We start from the raw sequence: 14,168 nt of genomic DNA, 5'->3' as shown, positions 1-14,168 counted from the left end.
TTACTTGTGTTGTGTGTAGGTATTCATTTCCTCAATTTCGTTAAGAAAAGTATTGATATTTTTTACTTGATAGAAAACTGACAGATAGATCAAATGACAAGTTAAATCATTGACATACAGCAGCAAAAATAAATGATCAACCATTCCTGGCTCTCAAATCCCTTCTGACACAAACATTCATGGTATGGTACCCACATTGTACATGGTACAGTATAAGTGTGACGCTAGCTACAGTCTTTTATTAACATCTTTGTTACAAAATCAATACAAGTAAACCACAAACTATCACCGGGTGTGTTGTACGTTTTAAAATCTTATACACAGTTTACAATGGAGCAGAAAGGGGCATGACATGATAACACAGCTTCCTAAGGTTGAGGTAGGGATGTGACATGTAAAACAGCTTACTAAGGTTGAGGTAGGGGTGTGACATGTAAAACAGCTTACTAAGGTTGAGGTAGGGGTGTGACATGTAAACACAGTTTACTATGGAGGAGATAGAGCTGTGACATGTAAACACAGTTTACTAAGGTCAAGGTAGGGGTGTGCCATAATAACACAGCTTACTAAGGTCGAGGTAGGGGTGTGACATGATAACACAGCTTACTAAGGTTGAGGTAAGGGTTTGACATGTACAGTTTACAATGGAGCAGAAAGGGGTGTGACATGTAAACACAGCTTACTAAGGAGGTGATAGGGGTGTGACATGTAATCACAGTTTACTAAGGAGGTGATAGGGGTGTGACATGATAACACAGCTTACTAAGGTCGAGGTAGGGGTGTGACATGATAACACAGCTTACTAAGGTCGAGGTAAGGGTTTGACATGTACAGTTTACAATGGAGCAGAAAGGGGTGTGACATGTAAACACAGCTTACTAAGGAGGTGATAGGGGTGTGACATGATAACACAGCTTACTAAGGTCGAGGTAGGGGTGTGACATGATAACACAGCTTACTAAGGTCGAGGTAAGGGTTTGACATGTAACACAGTTTACAATGTCGAGGTAAGCGGTGTGACATGTAAACACAGCTTACTAAGGAGGTGATAGGGGTGTGACATGATAACACAGCTTACTAAGGAGGTGATAGCGGTGTGACATGTAATCACAGCTTACTAAGGAGGTGATAGGGGTGTGACATGATAACACAGCTTACTAAGGAGGTGATAGGGGTGTGACATGTAAACACAGCTTACTAAGGAGGTGATAGGGGTGTGACATGTAAACACAGCTTACTAAGGAGGAGATAGGGGTGTGACATGTATGGAGGAGATAGGGGTGTGACATGTATGGAGGAGATAGGAGTGTGACATGTATGGTGGAGATAGGGGTGTGACATGTAAACACAGCTTACTACAGAGGAGATAGAGGTGTGACATGTAAACACAGTTTACAATGGTGGAGATAGGGGTGTGACATGTAAACACAGCTTACTACAGAGGAGACAGAGGTGTGACATGTAAACACAGTTTACAATGGTGGAGACAGGGATGTGACATGTAAACATACCTTACTAAGGTCGAGGTAGGGGTTTGACATGTACATAGTTTACAATGGTGGAGATAGGTTTTTGATATGTTAACATGGTTTACTATGAGAATATAGGGGTGCACATTTCAGTATTAATCACCAGTGTTAGGAGACACATCATAATTATGTCTACTTTATTATTTGTTGTATTCCTCCCTAGTGAGAGAAATTCAACAAAAGATTTTATATCCAGGAAGTCTTTAAAGCTATTCACGAAGGCTAAAAATTGTTTCTTGTTTTATCTGGGGTACTTCCTGTGTGAAAGGTTAAAGGTCACCTACTCTTCTATAGCCTCTATCGATTCTATCTCCATGGAAACCAGCTGCACAAGTGGAGAGATGACAAAGGTTGATAAAGAATGGGGAAAGAAGAAGTCGAAACGTGATAATGAATGTCTTGTTTAATTCCACAGTTTAAATGTTTAGTGTAAGTTCTTGCAGACCAGTATTATTGAGTATAAAGATTAACGAGGATCCACAACATTTCCTATTAATTTTCTATGATAGAGGTTATTTTTTAACAACTTCCCAGGCCAATAAGGATAAGATCACATACATTCCTACCTATATCTGGAAAGATGCTATAAGATTCATTCCTACCTTATTGACTAAATGGGTTTCTATGGTATTTTAACAAAATTTCTCAGTGCTAAATTAATTGGAAGATCACTTAGGTAAACAAAATTCACTCGACACCCCCTCCCCCATCCGTCCATTTTCTGCATTTTTCTGTGATCCTGGCTGATTCTGTCTGAAAGACATGGCTCTGATAGTACCAATACTGTGGGAAAGACTATATAGCTATGGAGAATAATATGTGATAATGGCTTTGTAAGCTGTTTCAATAAGCAGCTATTTTTCGGTGGGATTCACATGTGTAGAGGAGCCAGCTGATGATGGCTATCAATTGATTATGTATTTTGCACCCTACCAGTTCGACCATTGATCTATAGAGCCTGACTGCAGTGAGCCCTGCATGCTCTCTACAAACGCAACACCTTTTTAGATACAGCAATATCTCCACACAATATCTATACTTCAAATAGCTCAACATTAAAAAATAAAACAAAAACAGTCCTCCGGCATCCAGTCAACTCCACCCCCCTCCCCCTTCTGTCCCTCCAACCTCTATTAACTAATAATACATGACTTCAGAGAATTGGCCTGCTCCTGCCTTTACCCTTTATCTGACTAGAGTACCAGCATGGAAAGCACGAAAGGCTTCTGTCAAAGATCATGTAATGTGTTTTACAATTAATAATTCACCAATTTTCCCCGTTAAAATTGGGAATGAAGCTGAATACATGAATTCTAAAATATGAATGCTACTGCTCTCATCTTTTATTCTTTCAGACAATATGAACAGTAATTATCAATAATAGTCTATTCATTCAAATTGAGTAATACTTCCAGTGAAAAAAAATCAGTATGTGTCTGTGTGAGAGTTGTCAGTATTACAAAAACTACATCCAAATGGCTATGGTTACAAAATCTGTATCTAGTATACTTGAATACTATATCTATCCATAAAGACACAGGAGTCTGTATACACCCTACCTATACTGCTGGTATATATCTACTGTCTCACACATAACGCAGATATTTCTAATACTAGACAGCATATTGGTATACACATAAAGATACGTAAGTTACACCATATTGTACTATGCTAAAATACCAATTTTCTGTCTGGACACCTTTTATTGATTGTGTTACTAAGAAGCATGTCCAGACCAATACAGCTCTACTTAGATGATTCATTCCAGACTGAGCTATAGAATCTCTCAATGAAAATCACTGTTACACATGTGAAATAACACAAAAAGTGTAAACTGTTGGAAACCATTTTGTTTTCATATGTGTTGGAATCTTCTCTGCGACCTGTTGATGTTTGTTCTTCTGTCACTGATGATGTCATGTATATAGGTTTTAATGACATACAAAATTGACCTTTGTTACAAGGTCATGACTTTATTTGATCTGTTTTATGTTATGACCTTTGACCTTATTGGCCCTCTGACAGAATTAGTGACTTTGTCGTGTACAGTAAATATTGTATGAAATTAGTGTATAAAAGGTGATAAATTAATGTTTCACTGACATTGTCTCACTAGCATTTAAGAACATATCAGCAAGTTTAACAGTTATTGATATCATAAATAGGGACAGCCTAGATGTGATTATTTTATCAAACTGGGTCTCTTTGCTATACAGAGTTGGGGCCACATGTTGTTATAGGTAAGCAAATGAGACAAAAACAAATTAAACTTAATCAAAGTTAAGAGACATGAACATGGACACTTGGCAGTAAGAGTAACTTATGATGTTCATTTTCAATCCACTCTCTGTAGTGTTTACCATCAATGTGAATGCACTGACCACAAGAAGAGATGATTGTGTCACTAAAATCCAAAACATATCAATAGGCCTACGCATATGGTCCAAATTGTAGAACAATAACAGAATGGGTTCAGTCACTAAACAGAATTCCTTTTTCTTTTAAATCAACTATTAGAACTACCTGCCATTTAAAACTGACCGAAGTTTACCATACCTTCAATCCAAACAGCCCAGCCCAAATTCAGCACTTAGATAAAGACCTTTCTGAAATGATGCCAGGAAACTTACTTTTGTTTCTCCTGTTTGTGACGAAACTTGGTGGATTTGACCAGTTTATCCAGACTCCTGGAATACTCCATTTCTACCTCTGCCTTTTTCCGGAAGAAATCTTGTATCTCTGTCACCATGGCAACTTGAATTTCTAGTCTGTTTTCTAGGCATCTTAGCTGTTCGTTTAACTGGTTACGGATATCTGTAAATACAAAAGACATCATCCATTAAATAACCAATTAAATTTTCTTTTGTGCAAGTATCCTTTTCATCTCATGACGAATTGAAAAATTGTGATACAAATTTAGGATGTAGCCTATCACAGATGAGTGAAAAATTTGGAAGAAAACATGAAGCAATATTGACCTGCCTATTGTTCTTAGTGAATAGTACATGCTATACATGTAAATCATAACTACACCAATTAACAATCACTAATCGCAAGCTTAATAGCCTAACAGAGTACACAAACAGCAAGCACCTTTTCTTGTCTGGAAAAGGACAGTACTTAGATCAGAAACAATAGTAGTGAAAATATTCCAAACCATACTGAACTGGCTCACAAATAGGCAGTATAATATTTCATGTGATCCGTAATGTTAAATCAACACTCCACAATGTCAGACCAACTGTCATGTTCACTCCTCACATAACATGGGCGTTAATGGTCAGGAACATGGGACAACAATGGGACAAAGTGGTCAGGGATACCGTAGAACAAGGTCAAAACAATCCAGAGGTTAAAACAAACATGTGCTAATAACAAGTCTGCTGGTTGAGACAATTTAGGGTTAAACACAATGATATAATATAGATTTCAAGACTTTCATTAATCTTATATATATCTGATCAGCATTATATTAAAAGTATTATTGAGAGTATATTCTGCACCAACGGAACAAATTGAACATATCTCACCTTTCCTATAAACATATTAAACACATCTAGTACTGAAAAGAATATCCTTACACACACAATTTCTATTTCCCAAAATTAGAATATGTGGTTTCCTTACAGATTCGTGAGCCCCTGTCCAATTCCCTTGGTCTACACACAGCTCGGAGTACATGAATGGTACACATCTTCTCCACGACTCAAAGTTATGTATGCTATAAAGTTGGTGTTTTTTTCAAAATTCCGCATAAAATTTTCTTCTATCACTTTAGCCTTTCACAACAGACTCTTCACGATTATATCAAGAATCTCCAAAAACTGGAATGGCTCCATGAATCAACACGGACGTCACAATCAGGAGAAAAATAGCACAAGTATCACAATCGTAAAATGGATAGAGATTGACCCTTAACAAGGGGTCAGCCAACTTCAGGGCAATCTCAGTCTTCCCTGACCCCTATGTGTTGTTTTCTGCTTTTGTTCTAATTGCCAGAGATCCAATTGAGGAAAACAATTGGTACTTTACCCGTGAAATCTTACTATCAGGTCTTTCTTACAATGAGAGCCTGTGTGAAACTTCAACATGTGAAGCCGAGAATTTAACTTGACACGGATGTAGATGAGGGAAGTGTTTAAGTCTAAACACCTGAACAGCGGCAGGTTAGGTAACTTGGAAAGCTGTGCATGCCAGAAAAACTGTTTTTATTTAAAGTTTGTCTTGAATTTGTTATAGAGTACAGATATTAACAACATACACCAAAATGCTGTGTTTGGGTGAGTCACCAATATAATAAACCTTTATATACAGGAGTAATTCTAGTCCTGGGGAGGGGGGATACATCTATATACCTACAGGCTAGGTTATAAAACAAGGCAAACCCCTTCTTTTTAACTGTGACTTGGAAAAAAACAAAGACCACATGCAAGAGGCCATTTAGTAAATTGTTATCATTAAGATCATTAAAATGTAGTTATTCTTGAAAAATAACAAGACAAGCAGTGGCTAACATAAATATAGTACCCTCATTTACTGATCAGGAAAATGGTATACGTGATTAGAGACCATAAAAAATACCTTGAACTTTGACCCTTGAACCTGATAACCTACTGTAAAATCATATATAATTGTGGGAGTCAATATCAGTGGTTTTTTTTTTATGTTTTCTTTGTTTAACTTACGCAATTTCATGGTTACTTTATGGAAAAATATAGTCTGATTAATCTATTAAATAAATTCAACAGTTATGGACATACAAATTCCTGGATTAAAGAGTCCTTGTGAAATCAATGGAAGTAAACCCCTCACAATAATCAATGATTGTAAGGTGTCAATGTGAAGATAATCTGCCTAAGATACAAACATACCTTGTACAACAGATTTCTGATTTCAATATTGGTCAAGTGGAACATTAAAAATTAAAACCTAATTGATGACCAGCAAAATGTTGGGTTGAACTTGATGCTGCAATACTAGATATGAACTACCGTTACTCTGACCCATATAACTCGTCCAAGGGGCTGAATCATTTTAAATTGAAAGGGGATTTAATTAGGACTATTCTTGACGAGATCAGAATCGTTTGTGATAGATACGTACACTAGTTCATCAAGGCTGGCAGTAAAATCATTGATCAGTGATGATTATTAGTATCCTTCTGTTGCTGGGGGACCAAATTTGCTTAAATACATATTCTAAAACCATCTCGATTGTGCATAAAAGTGAGTACCAAAACTTAGTGTTGTGTTAGAAGCATATAAGTGGGGAGATTCTAGGAACATCTAGTAAATCTGCTGGAATGATGAGTTCATGAGATATCTTGCACACAACTCTTTTTCAAATTCAGATGCAGACAAAAAGTAATTACTATACCTCCAACCTGTCCTTGTACTTGGTGGGAGGTACAAATTACACAAGATACTCAGCCTTTTTGCCTGCCATAGCAATATACCAAATCATTAACTAAAATCGCTTATCATCATGGTTCTTTCGTTACTTCAAAATTATTATTCTGGGTATTTAAAATATTCATTACAGGACTGCATGATGAAAAGCAGCCCAAAGAGAGTTATCTTAATACAAACTTCAATACAAACAGGTCCTTTACAACAAAACTTGAGCAGCAGTTATTACTTATCAGGAATGTACGGAGTATCAAAGAGCTCCATTTGAAGGACAAACTACAAATCAGAAGAAACCTTTAGAAAATTACATATACTTCAGTATTACTGTATTTTACCGCAAATTAGCCCCCCCACCCCCCACCCAGTTCATAAAAGACTTGTCAAAAGAGGGGAGGGGGCTTATTTGCGGTCAACCCCCTTGTTCACGAGATATACGTGTGTCCCCCATCTTACACCTGGCAATTAAATGTAAGTAGTGCTCTATCGTCAGATGTGTTGTTTTTTTTTCAAAAAAAAAGGATGGGGGGTGGGGGGGGCTTAATTGCGAATACCCCCCCTATTCCTGGCAAATTGGAAAAAGTGGTGGGGGAGGGGGGCCTATTTGCAGAAGGGGGCTTATTTGCGGTGAAATACCGTAGTGTACATATCTAAATATCTAAGATGAAAAGGATTTATTTGTCATTAAATGTCACCGTTATGTCTCATCTGTGAAGGTTTTCTGAAAAAAAAACTTGATATATCTTGTACATAATGTACATGAATATACAATATATATATATCATTGTAACCTGCTACATCTGTTGTATGTTGAACATGTGTGACCTTGTTATACACCTAGGTATGTCCAATAGTATGAAATATTGAATCTTGACTACAGATACCGGAAAGCAGTGGTGTAGTACCACAGACCACAGATGTACAATGTAACCAAGTCTTTGTAGGAACAGACTGTCATTAGAAGTACTGAAACTGGTAAGGGTTATCAATCACAACACCAACAAGGTGGCTGTAATATATAGATTGAGGACACCTTACCCTGATGCTGTTGTGATTGATAACCCTGTTTCTGTGCTACTGCTCAATCACCTTGCATACCTGTGGGTATATCGCTACAGGGTAAAGGCCATTTAACTTCACTCATGTACAAACAAACTGTGTTGGATATTCTTCCCACATTCGGAGAAGTAATGAGAGTACCCAGCAGGTAAAAAAAAACAAAAACATACCAGCCTAATGTTGGATGTGTAAATGTGGATTGAGAGTAGGATACCAGCTTCATTCAAGTACAAGCTTCACTCATTATTAGTTTCACTCAAGACAAGCCTCACTTAAAACAAGACTCACTTGAGTACCAGTATGATACAAGCTTGGAAATGAATCCATTATGCAATTGTAACATTTCAGTGCAATCTCATCAAACAGGGCCTAATTAAAGCAGTACATCTTCACAGAGCTGCAGCTTCAATACATCAGTCAAGCGCTACACACATCTGCTCACCTGTAACAAGACTGTCAGCCCACCTGTATTCTACTCTTCTACTGTGCAATTGTTTTTATGTGTAATTTGTATTAACCTACCTGCCAGACAAACGGAGACATGATTTACAATTACTGTTACAGCTAAGACTGTCATATTGTTTTCTCTCAGCTTGTTCTATATGTGTAATGAAATATTTTGTTTACATTAATAAACGACAATTATGTTCTTAAGATACAAATGCATTAATTACAGGCATTGATATATGTTTGAGTATAGGGATACTTGAATACCCAGGAGTGAGATTAGACAGTGTTGTCAGAATACCCAGAGGTGGAATAAGACAGGGTTGTCAGAATACAAAGGGGTGAGATAAGACAGGGTTGCTGATGTACCCAGGGGTGAGATTAGACAGGGTTGTTGGAATAACCAGGGGTGAGATTAGACAGGGTTGTTGGAATACCCAGGGGCGAGATTAGACAGGGTTGTCAGAATACCCAGGGGTAAGATTAGACAGGGTTGTCAGAATACCAAGGGGTGAAATATGAAAGGGTTGTCAGAATACCCAGGGATGAAATAAGACAGGGTTGTCAGAATACCCAGGGGTGAGATTAGACAGGGTTGCTGATGTACCCAGGGGCGAGATAAGACAGGATTGTTGGAATACCAAGGGGTGAGATTAGACAGGGTTGTTGGAATACCCAGGGGTGAGATTAGACAGGGTTGTCAGAATACCAAGGGGTGAAATAAGACAGGGTTATCAGAATACCATGGGGTGAGATTAGACAGGGTTGTCAGAATACCCAGGGGTGAAATAAGACAAAGTTGTCAGAATACCAAGGGTTGAAATCAGACAGGGTTGTCAGAATACCCAGGGGTGAGATTAGACAGAATGTTGGAATACTCAGGGGTGAGATTAGACAGGGGTTATCTGAAAATACCCAAAAGAGAGATAAGACTGGGTTGTTGGAATATCCAGAGGTGATATTAGACAGGGTTGTCAGAATACCAAGGGATGAGATTAGACAGGGTTGTTAGAATACCCAGGGGTGAGATAAGACTGGGTTGCTGATGTACCCTGGGATGACATTAGACAGGGTTGTTGAAATACCCAGGGTGGGATTAGACAGGGTTGTTGGAATACCCAGGGGTGAGATTAGACAGGGTTGTTGGAATACCAAGGGGTGAGATTAGACAGGGTTGTTGGAATACCCAGGGGTGAGATTAGACAGGGTTGTTGGGTTACCAAGGGGTGAGATTAGACAGGGTTGTTGGAATACCCAGGGGTGAGATTAGACAGGGTCGTTGAAGTACCCTTTGGTCTTTAAATTAACTATAGTATGCTCTTACATGTTATGAATCATTACATTAATTCATATCTTGAATTTCCTGTTTAGTGCTACCTGTACATGTATAAGTGCTAACCATATCCTTAAGGCCTTAACATAATCATACACACATAATGAATTCACACCTGGTCAGTAATACCAGTCAGGAGATACCTACAAACTATACAAGTAGGTTAAAAGTTCAGAAGAGAAAGAAGGTATATTGTACCTGTGATATGATGGTACATCTGTATGTGTATTTGGCCATGTGGCCATTGTTGTCAAATCTACCTGTAAATAAAGTATGCACTTATCGTGTTATATATAACAACATATGGGTAAACAAATCTGCCTGAATTATGAATAACTTGCAACACTTTACAGATAACAGATGCACCTTGGATGAAATGGGAACTGACCCAAGTGTTCTGTACCTACCCCAGACTCTGTGACCAATAGGCATGAAGTCCTCCATGGGCCTGGTACAGGCAAAAAGGGAGTATCTCTGTTTGGTGGGCATGTTGAGGTTATGAAGACTGCCCAGTGGACCTAGGACCATGTGTATTGGGTTACTGACCGCACATCTATTTACAGATCCTGGTTAATTTCATTGCCAGTCTAAGTTGTTAATTACAGGTAGTTAGAAGATTGGTTGACCTGGGGTATATATAGATACACACTGTACTCAGAGATCTGTGTATTACATCCCCAGTCACATATGGTCAAATCTCCAGGTAGTGGTCAGTGGGAGGGCCCAAGGCCACAGGTCAGTTTGAACTAATGGTCAAGGATCACTTTAACTTATATAATGTATAAAACACTTCACAAACAGAAAAGCTCCTTCTGTTGGTAACTTAAGCTCTAACTGTTTATGTGAAGAAGTCATGTGATGTAATTCCACAGATGTTTGAAATGAAATTCAGCACAGTTTTCTCCATTAAGGAAATATTTATAGCTTAAAGCTTTCCTTGTCTAACTCAATGTCCACTAGCCTAACTTGATGTCGTGTTCTTTCACAGAGGGGCCATGTACTTCTGTGCTAAGGCAGTGTTTACATAGTCCAAGAATAACAATGGCCCAAGTTGGTCCAAGTAGACTCTACGACAGATAAACTATGCACAGCCAAGTATCCATAAAGTTTCCTCAGATTGTTGTCACACAATATCATCAGAATATCATAAAATCTCACACAGATCACAGATTGTATCCCTCCATCTGTGGCCCAGTTATGACAAGAGTAAGATAACAATGGTAGAATGTTGACAGCCTGATGACAATGGACATCCAGGGGTACCAGCAGTAGCACACAATGACTGGATACAACAAACCAGTCCTAAAGGGTCGGCCTCATAAATGTAAGGACTGAAGTGAAATATCACTGCCTTCTGCAGCCGACTGAGATGTGAACCTAGACAGCTGTACAGCCAGTATATATGGCTGCCACTGGCATAGATGTATCTATAGATATGGGGTCCTTCTAAACCTACTTCTTTGGATCACATATCTAATATTAGTACCCAAACATATACCAGGCATACCCTCAAAAAGTTAGAGCTCACTAGGGTGTCCACACTTCCTACTGCATGAAATACACCAATAATTACAACACCTCTTCACAGTCAGTATAGCCTAAAGGATCAGGTGCTCAATACATGAATTAGCAGTGTAGAAACAGGTGCTTGATACACGAACCAGCATAAAGGACTTATATTGTTCTTAAGCTAATTGATGACACAAATCTGAACTATGTTCAGTGGACTAATTGACACAACTTCTGAATTTATCACAAACATCTGATGTTTTCACATAATGCATCACATCCAGTCCTGGTTTTGTATGATTTATGAATAAAAAACTGGGCAATAAAAGCAAATTTTTATACCGTTACAATCCTTGGGAACAGTATTTCTGAAATGCCCTCTGTATACAAAAGAACAGTTGAACAAGTTTGTTCAGCTTTATGGTATGAAATATTCATGCTTAAGTCGCCCAAGTGTGGAGTGCAGGCCGCATGTCAACAGGTTCTGTCATCACAGTCAATTCATTAATAAATAGAGAGTATTGTAGTCACAGCCGTTTGAAGTCTGTGTACAGAATGCTTAAAACTTGCCGTGCTTAGATCTTTACTACACTGTGGTTAACGAAAGTCAAACTAAACACAGTAGTTTTAATCCATAGAAAAACTTCTCTCAAATCCTTTTCTATTGTAAGGACCATGTGCGGGGATTAGGTAGGAATGTACACAAGCCCTGATGATTTACATTTGTCCAATGAACACCAATACACCAGCCCTTGTCCTCCTGTACTGCACTGTAGCTGATGCAGAAAGGCTTTCACAACAATTTTACACCTAAACTGAGTCACAGAACTTCCTTAGCTCCTGGGGTAAACTTGAGCTAAAATGTTTTTATAGCAGTGATTAGATCCTCCACACTTAGTGTATGTTTAGACTATCAATCGGTGAGGTCTCCTGTTTCTGTTTACAATAATATGAAGATCTTGGGACAGACTCCTTTCACAGCTGTGATACAGCCTCATCTGTTGTCCCCTCAGCCTGAAACAGTCTCACTACAGCAATGTCCCTCTTCACAAAGAAATGATCTCCTACACAGATGCTAACAAATGTATTTTGAGAGACAATTCTAGACGTGTGTTCTTCTATGCCAAAGAATTTTACAAATATTGGTCAGAATGCCATACACCAGATCATATAACAGCTTGCACGTGCAGATACAGTGTTTTCTCATGAACTACACCATCTGGCTCAACTCTATATCCAAGCTTATTAGTTTTTATCTTATCCGAAAATGCACAAGCCTAATTCCAGCCCCACGTCATGCACATATCAAATCTGTTGGATCAGTGAGATACCAGATGACAAAGTTTGGCCAGATGATGGAAGGCGGAGCTGTCAATCCAGACACTTTCCCAGTATCTCTTCCATCATCAACAAATGACTGGTTCATCCAATTATCACATCTTGTTTTTCTCCCATAGTATCTGTATGATAAACTTGTTTACAAACAAAGAAAGGATGAAGCTCATGCTGAAGACATTCAGTCCATCACTAGAGTAAAGTTATCATTGAAAGATTTGTTGACTAAACCTATAAAATCATGTCTGCGTCATTAGTCTTTCCATTGACTAGTCTGAGTAGAGGTATCCATAACCACGGTCTTTTTACAGGTAGATTCAGTTATTTAAGGTGGGGGCTGGTGTATGTACATATAGGATTGGACATAGGAATCAAAACAATGTAAAGTAGCAGTATTGATTTTTGTGGCAGACTAGAAGACCAGTTGTGTGTGAATCTGTCCAAAACCATCAATAAAGGTCTTCACATCAGAAATGAAGGCCACACTCATCATTCCCTAATCTTATTTATAAGTTTTATTTCTTCCAAGTGTATATTTTTTCATAATCCAGTTCAGTTAGTGTTAAATGATAGGGCTGTATCTCTTCCTTATAAAACCACAATCTATCAACACATCATCCACTGACTGAAAGCTTTTCTGAGACCCAGATTTCACAGGAAGCTGTAGAGAATATTACTGTCAATCATCGAAGAACACATGCATCACAAAGATATCAGAAAATCACCATTCATGTGCAAAATCATTCCTTATCGCCAGTTTTCCACAAATATGTCACATTTAGGATTCAAAATATTTCCTGTCAATGCTCTAAAGTTCTGATGATAGAAATATTTTGTGGATTATCTGTAGATCATACAGATGTCCTTGTAAAATGTCAATGTAGATGTCCTCATATATCAGATCACATCACATACTTGATCTTTCCTGGTCAACTCCAACACACTTTCGTGATGGACACACCTTCCAATCAGGTTTCATCTTCATTGTCAGATGTCTATTCTTCATCCAAGCTTTCAATGGCCACAGAACTTGGAATTGGAGGCGTTCCTGTTATCATTCTTGGATACAACACTCTAACACACGCACACACATACATAGCTGTGCAGGAGTATTGCGTACACAACCATTCACTGATCAATACTATATTTTGTCTGTCTTCTCTGTAACTATGGAGAAGCCTTGCCTCTACTCACCACCATGCTGAAGCTTATATTGACAAAACTAAGTAGGAGTAAATCTCCCATTTCAGCTATTAAGTGTAAATTCCATTACCAATGACAACTGCAACATATACCTGTGTATAAACAGTCTAGACCTCTGTCCTGTAGAATGTCCCTGTATAACACAGGCTAAAACTCACCCTTTATATTACAGAACAAATGTATCAACTTCAATATACGCCCCTATATAATTGAGAGTAAAATTTCATTCTACATTCATCATAGTATTGTGTGTATAACATGTATCAACATTGAGTCTGGAAGGATATCCCTAGTAATTATAACAGTACATGCGGTCAGGAAGAATGTTGATTCAGAAAGTTTTATAAA

General features: G+C 38.2%; 1 protein-coding gene across 1 annotated transcript in view; it reads right to left on the bottom strand.

Moving 5' to 3' along the window:
• The window catches only part of LOC132557990 (SLIT-ROBO Rho GTPase-activating protein 1-like), a 34,959-nt gene extending 24,194 nt beyond the window's left edge, over nt 1-10,765 (bottom strand). Inside the window, exons 1-2 of the mRNA XM_060222520.1 lie at nt 10,181-10,765; nt 4,160-4,343 (exon numbers count right to left, since the gene is read on the bottom strand). Coding sequence (XP_060078503.1) covers nt 4,160-4,343; nt 10,181-10,301 — 305 coding nt within the window. The 5' untranslated portion in view covers nt 10,302-10,765. The remainder of the gene's footprint in view (nt 1-4,159; nt 4,344-10,180) is intronic.
• Nucleotides 10,766-14,168: the final 3,403 nt, after the last annotated feature.

The sequence above is a fragment of the Ylistrum balloti genome, unplaced genomic scaffold, assembly GCF_031769215.1.
Source record: "Ylistrum balloti isolate Yb309-2 unplaced genomic scaffold, AGI_CSIRO_Ybal_v1 Utg370742, whole genome shotgun sequence".
In the NCBI taxonomy this organism is placed as follows: domain Eukaryota; kingdom Metazoa; phylum Mollusca; class Bivalvia; order Pectinida; family Pectinidae; genus Ylistrum; species Ylistrum balloti.
The sequence above is the reverse complement of the archived record's forward strand: the minus strand, read 5'-3'. Positions and strand labels throughout refer to the sequence as shown.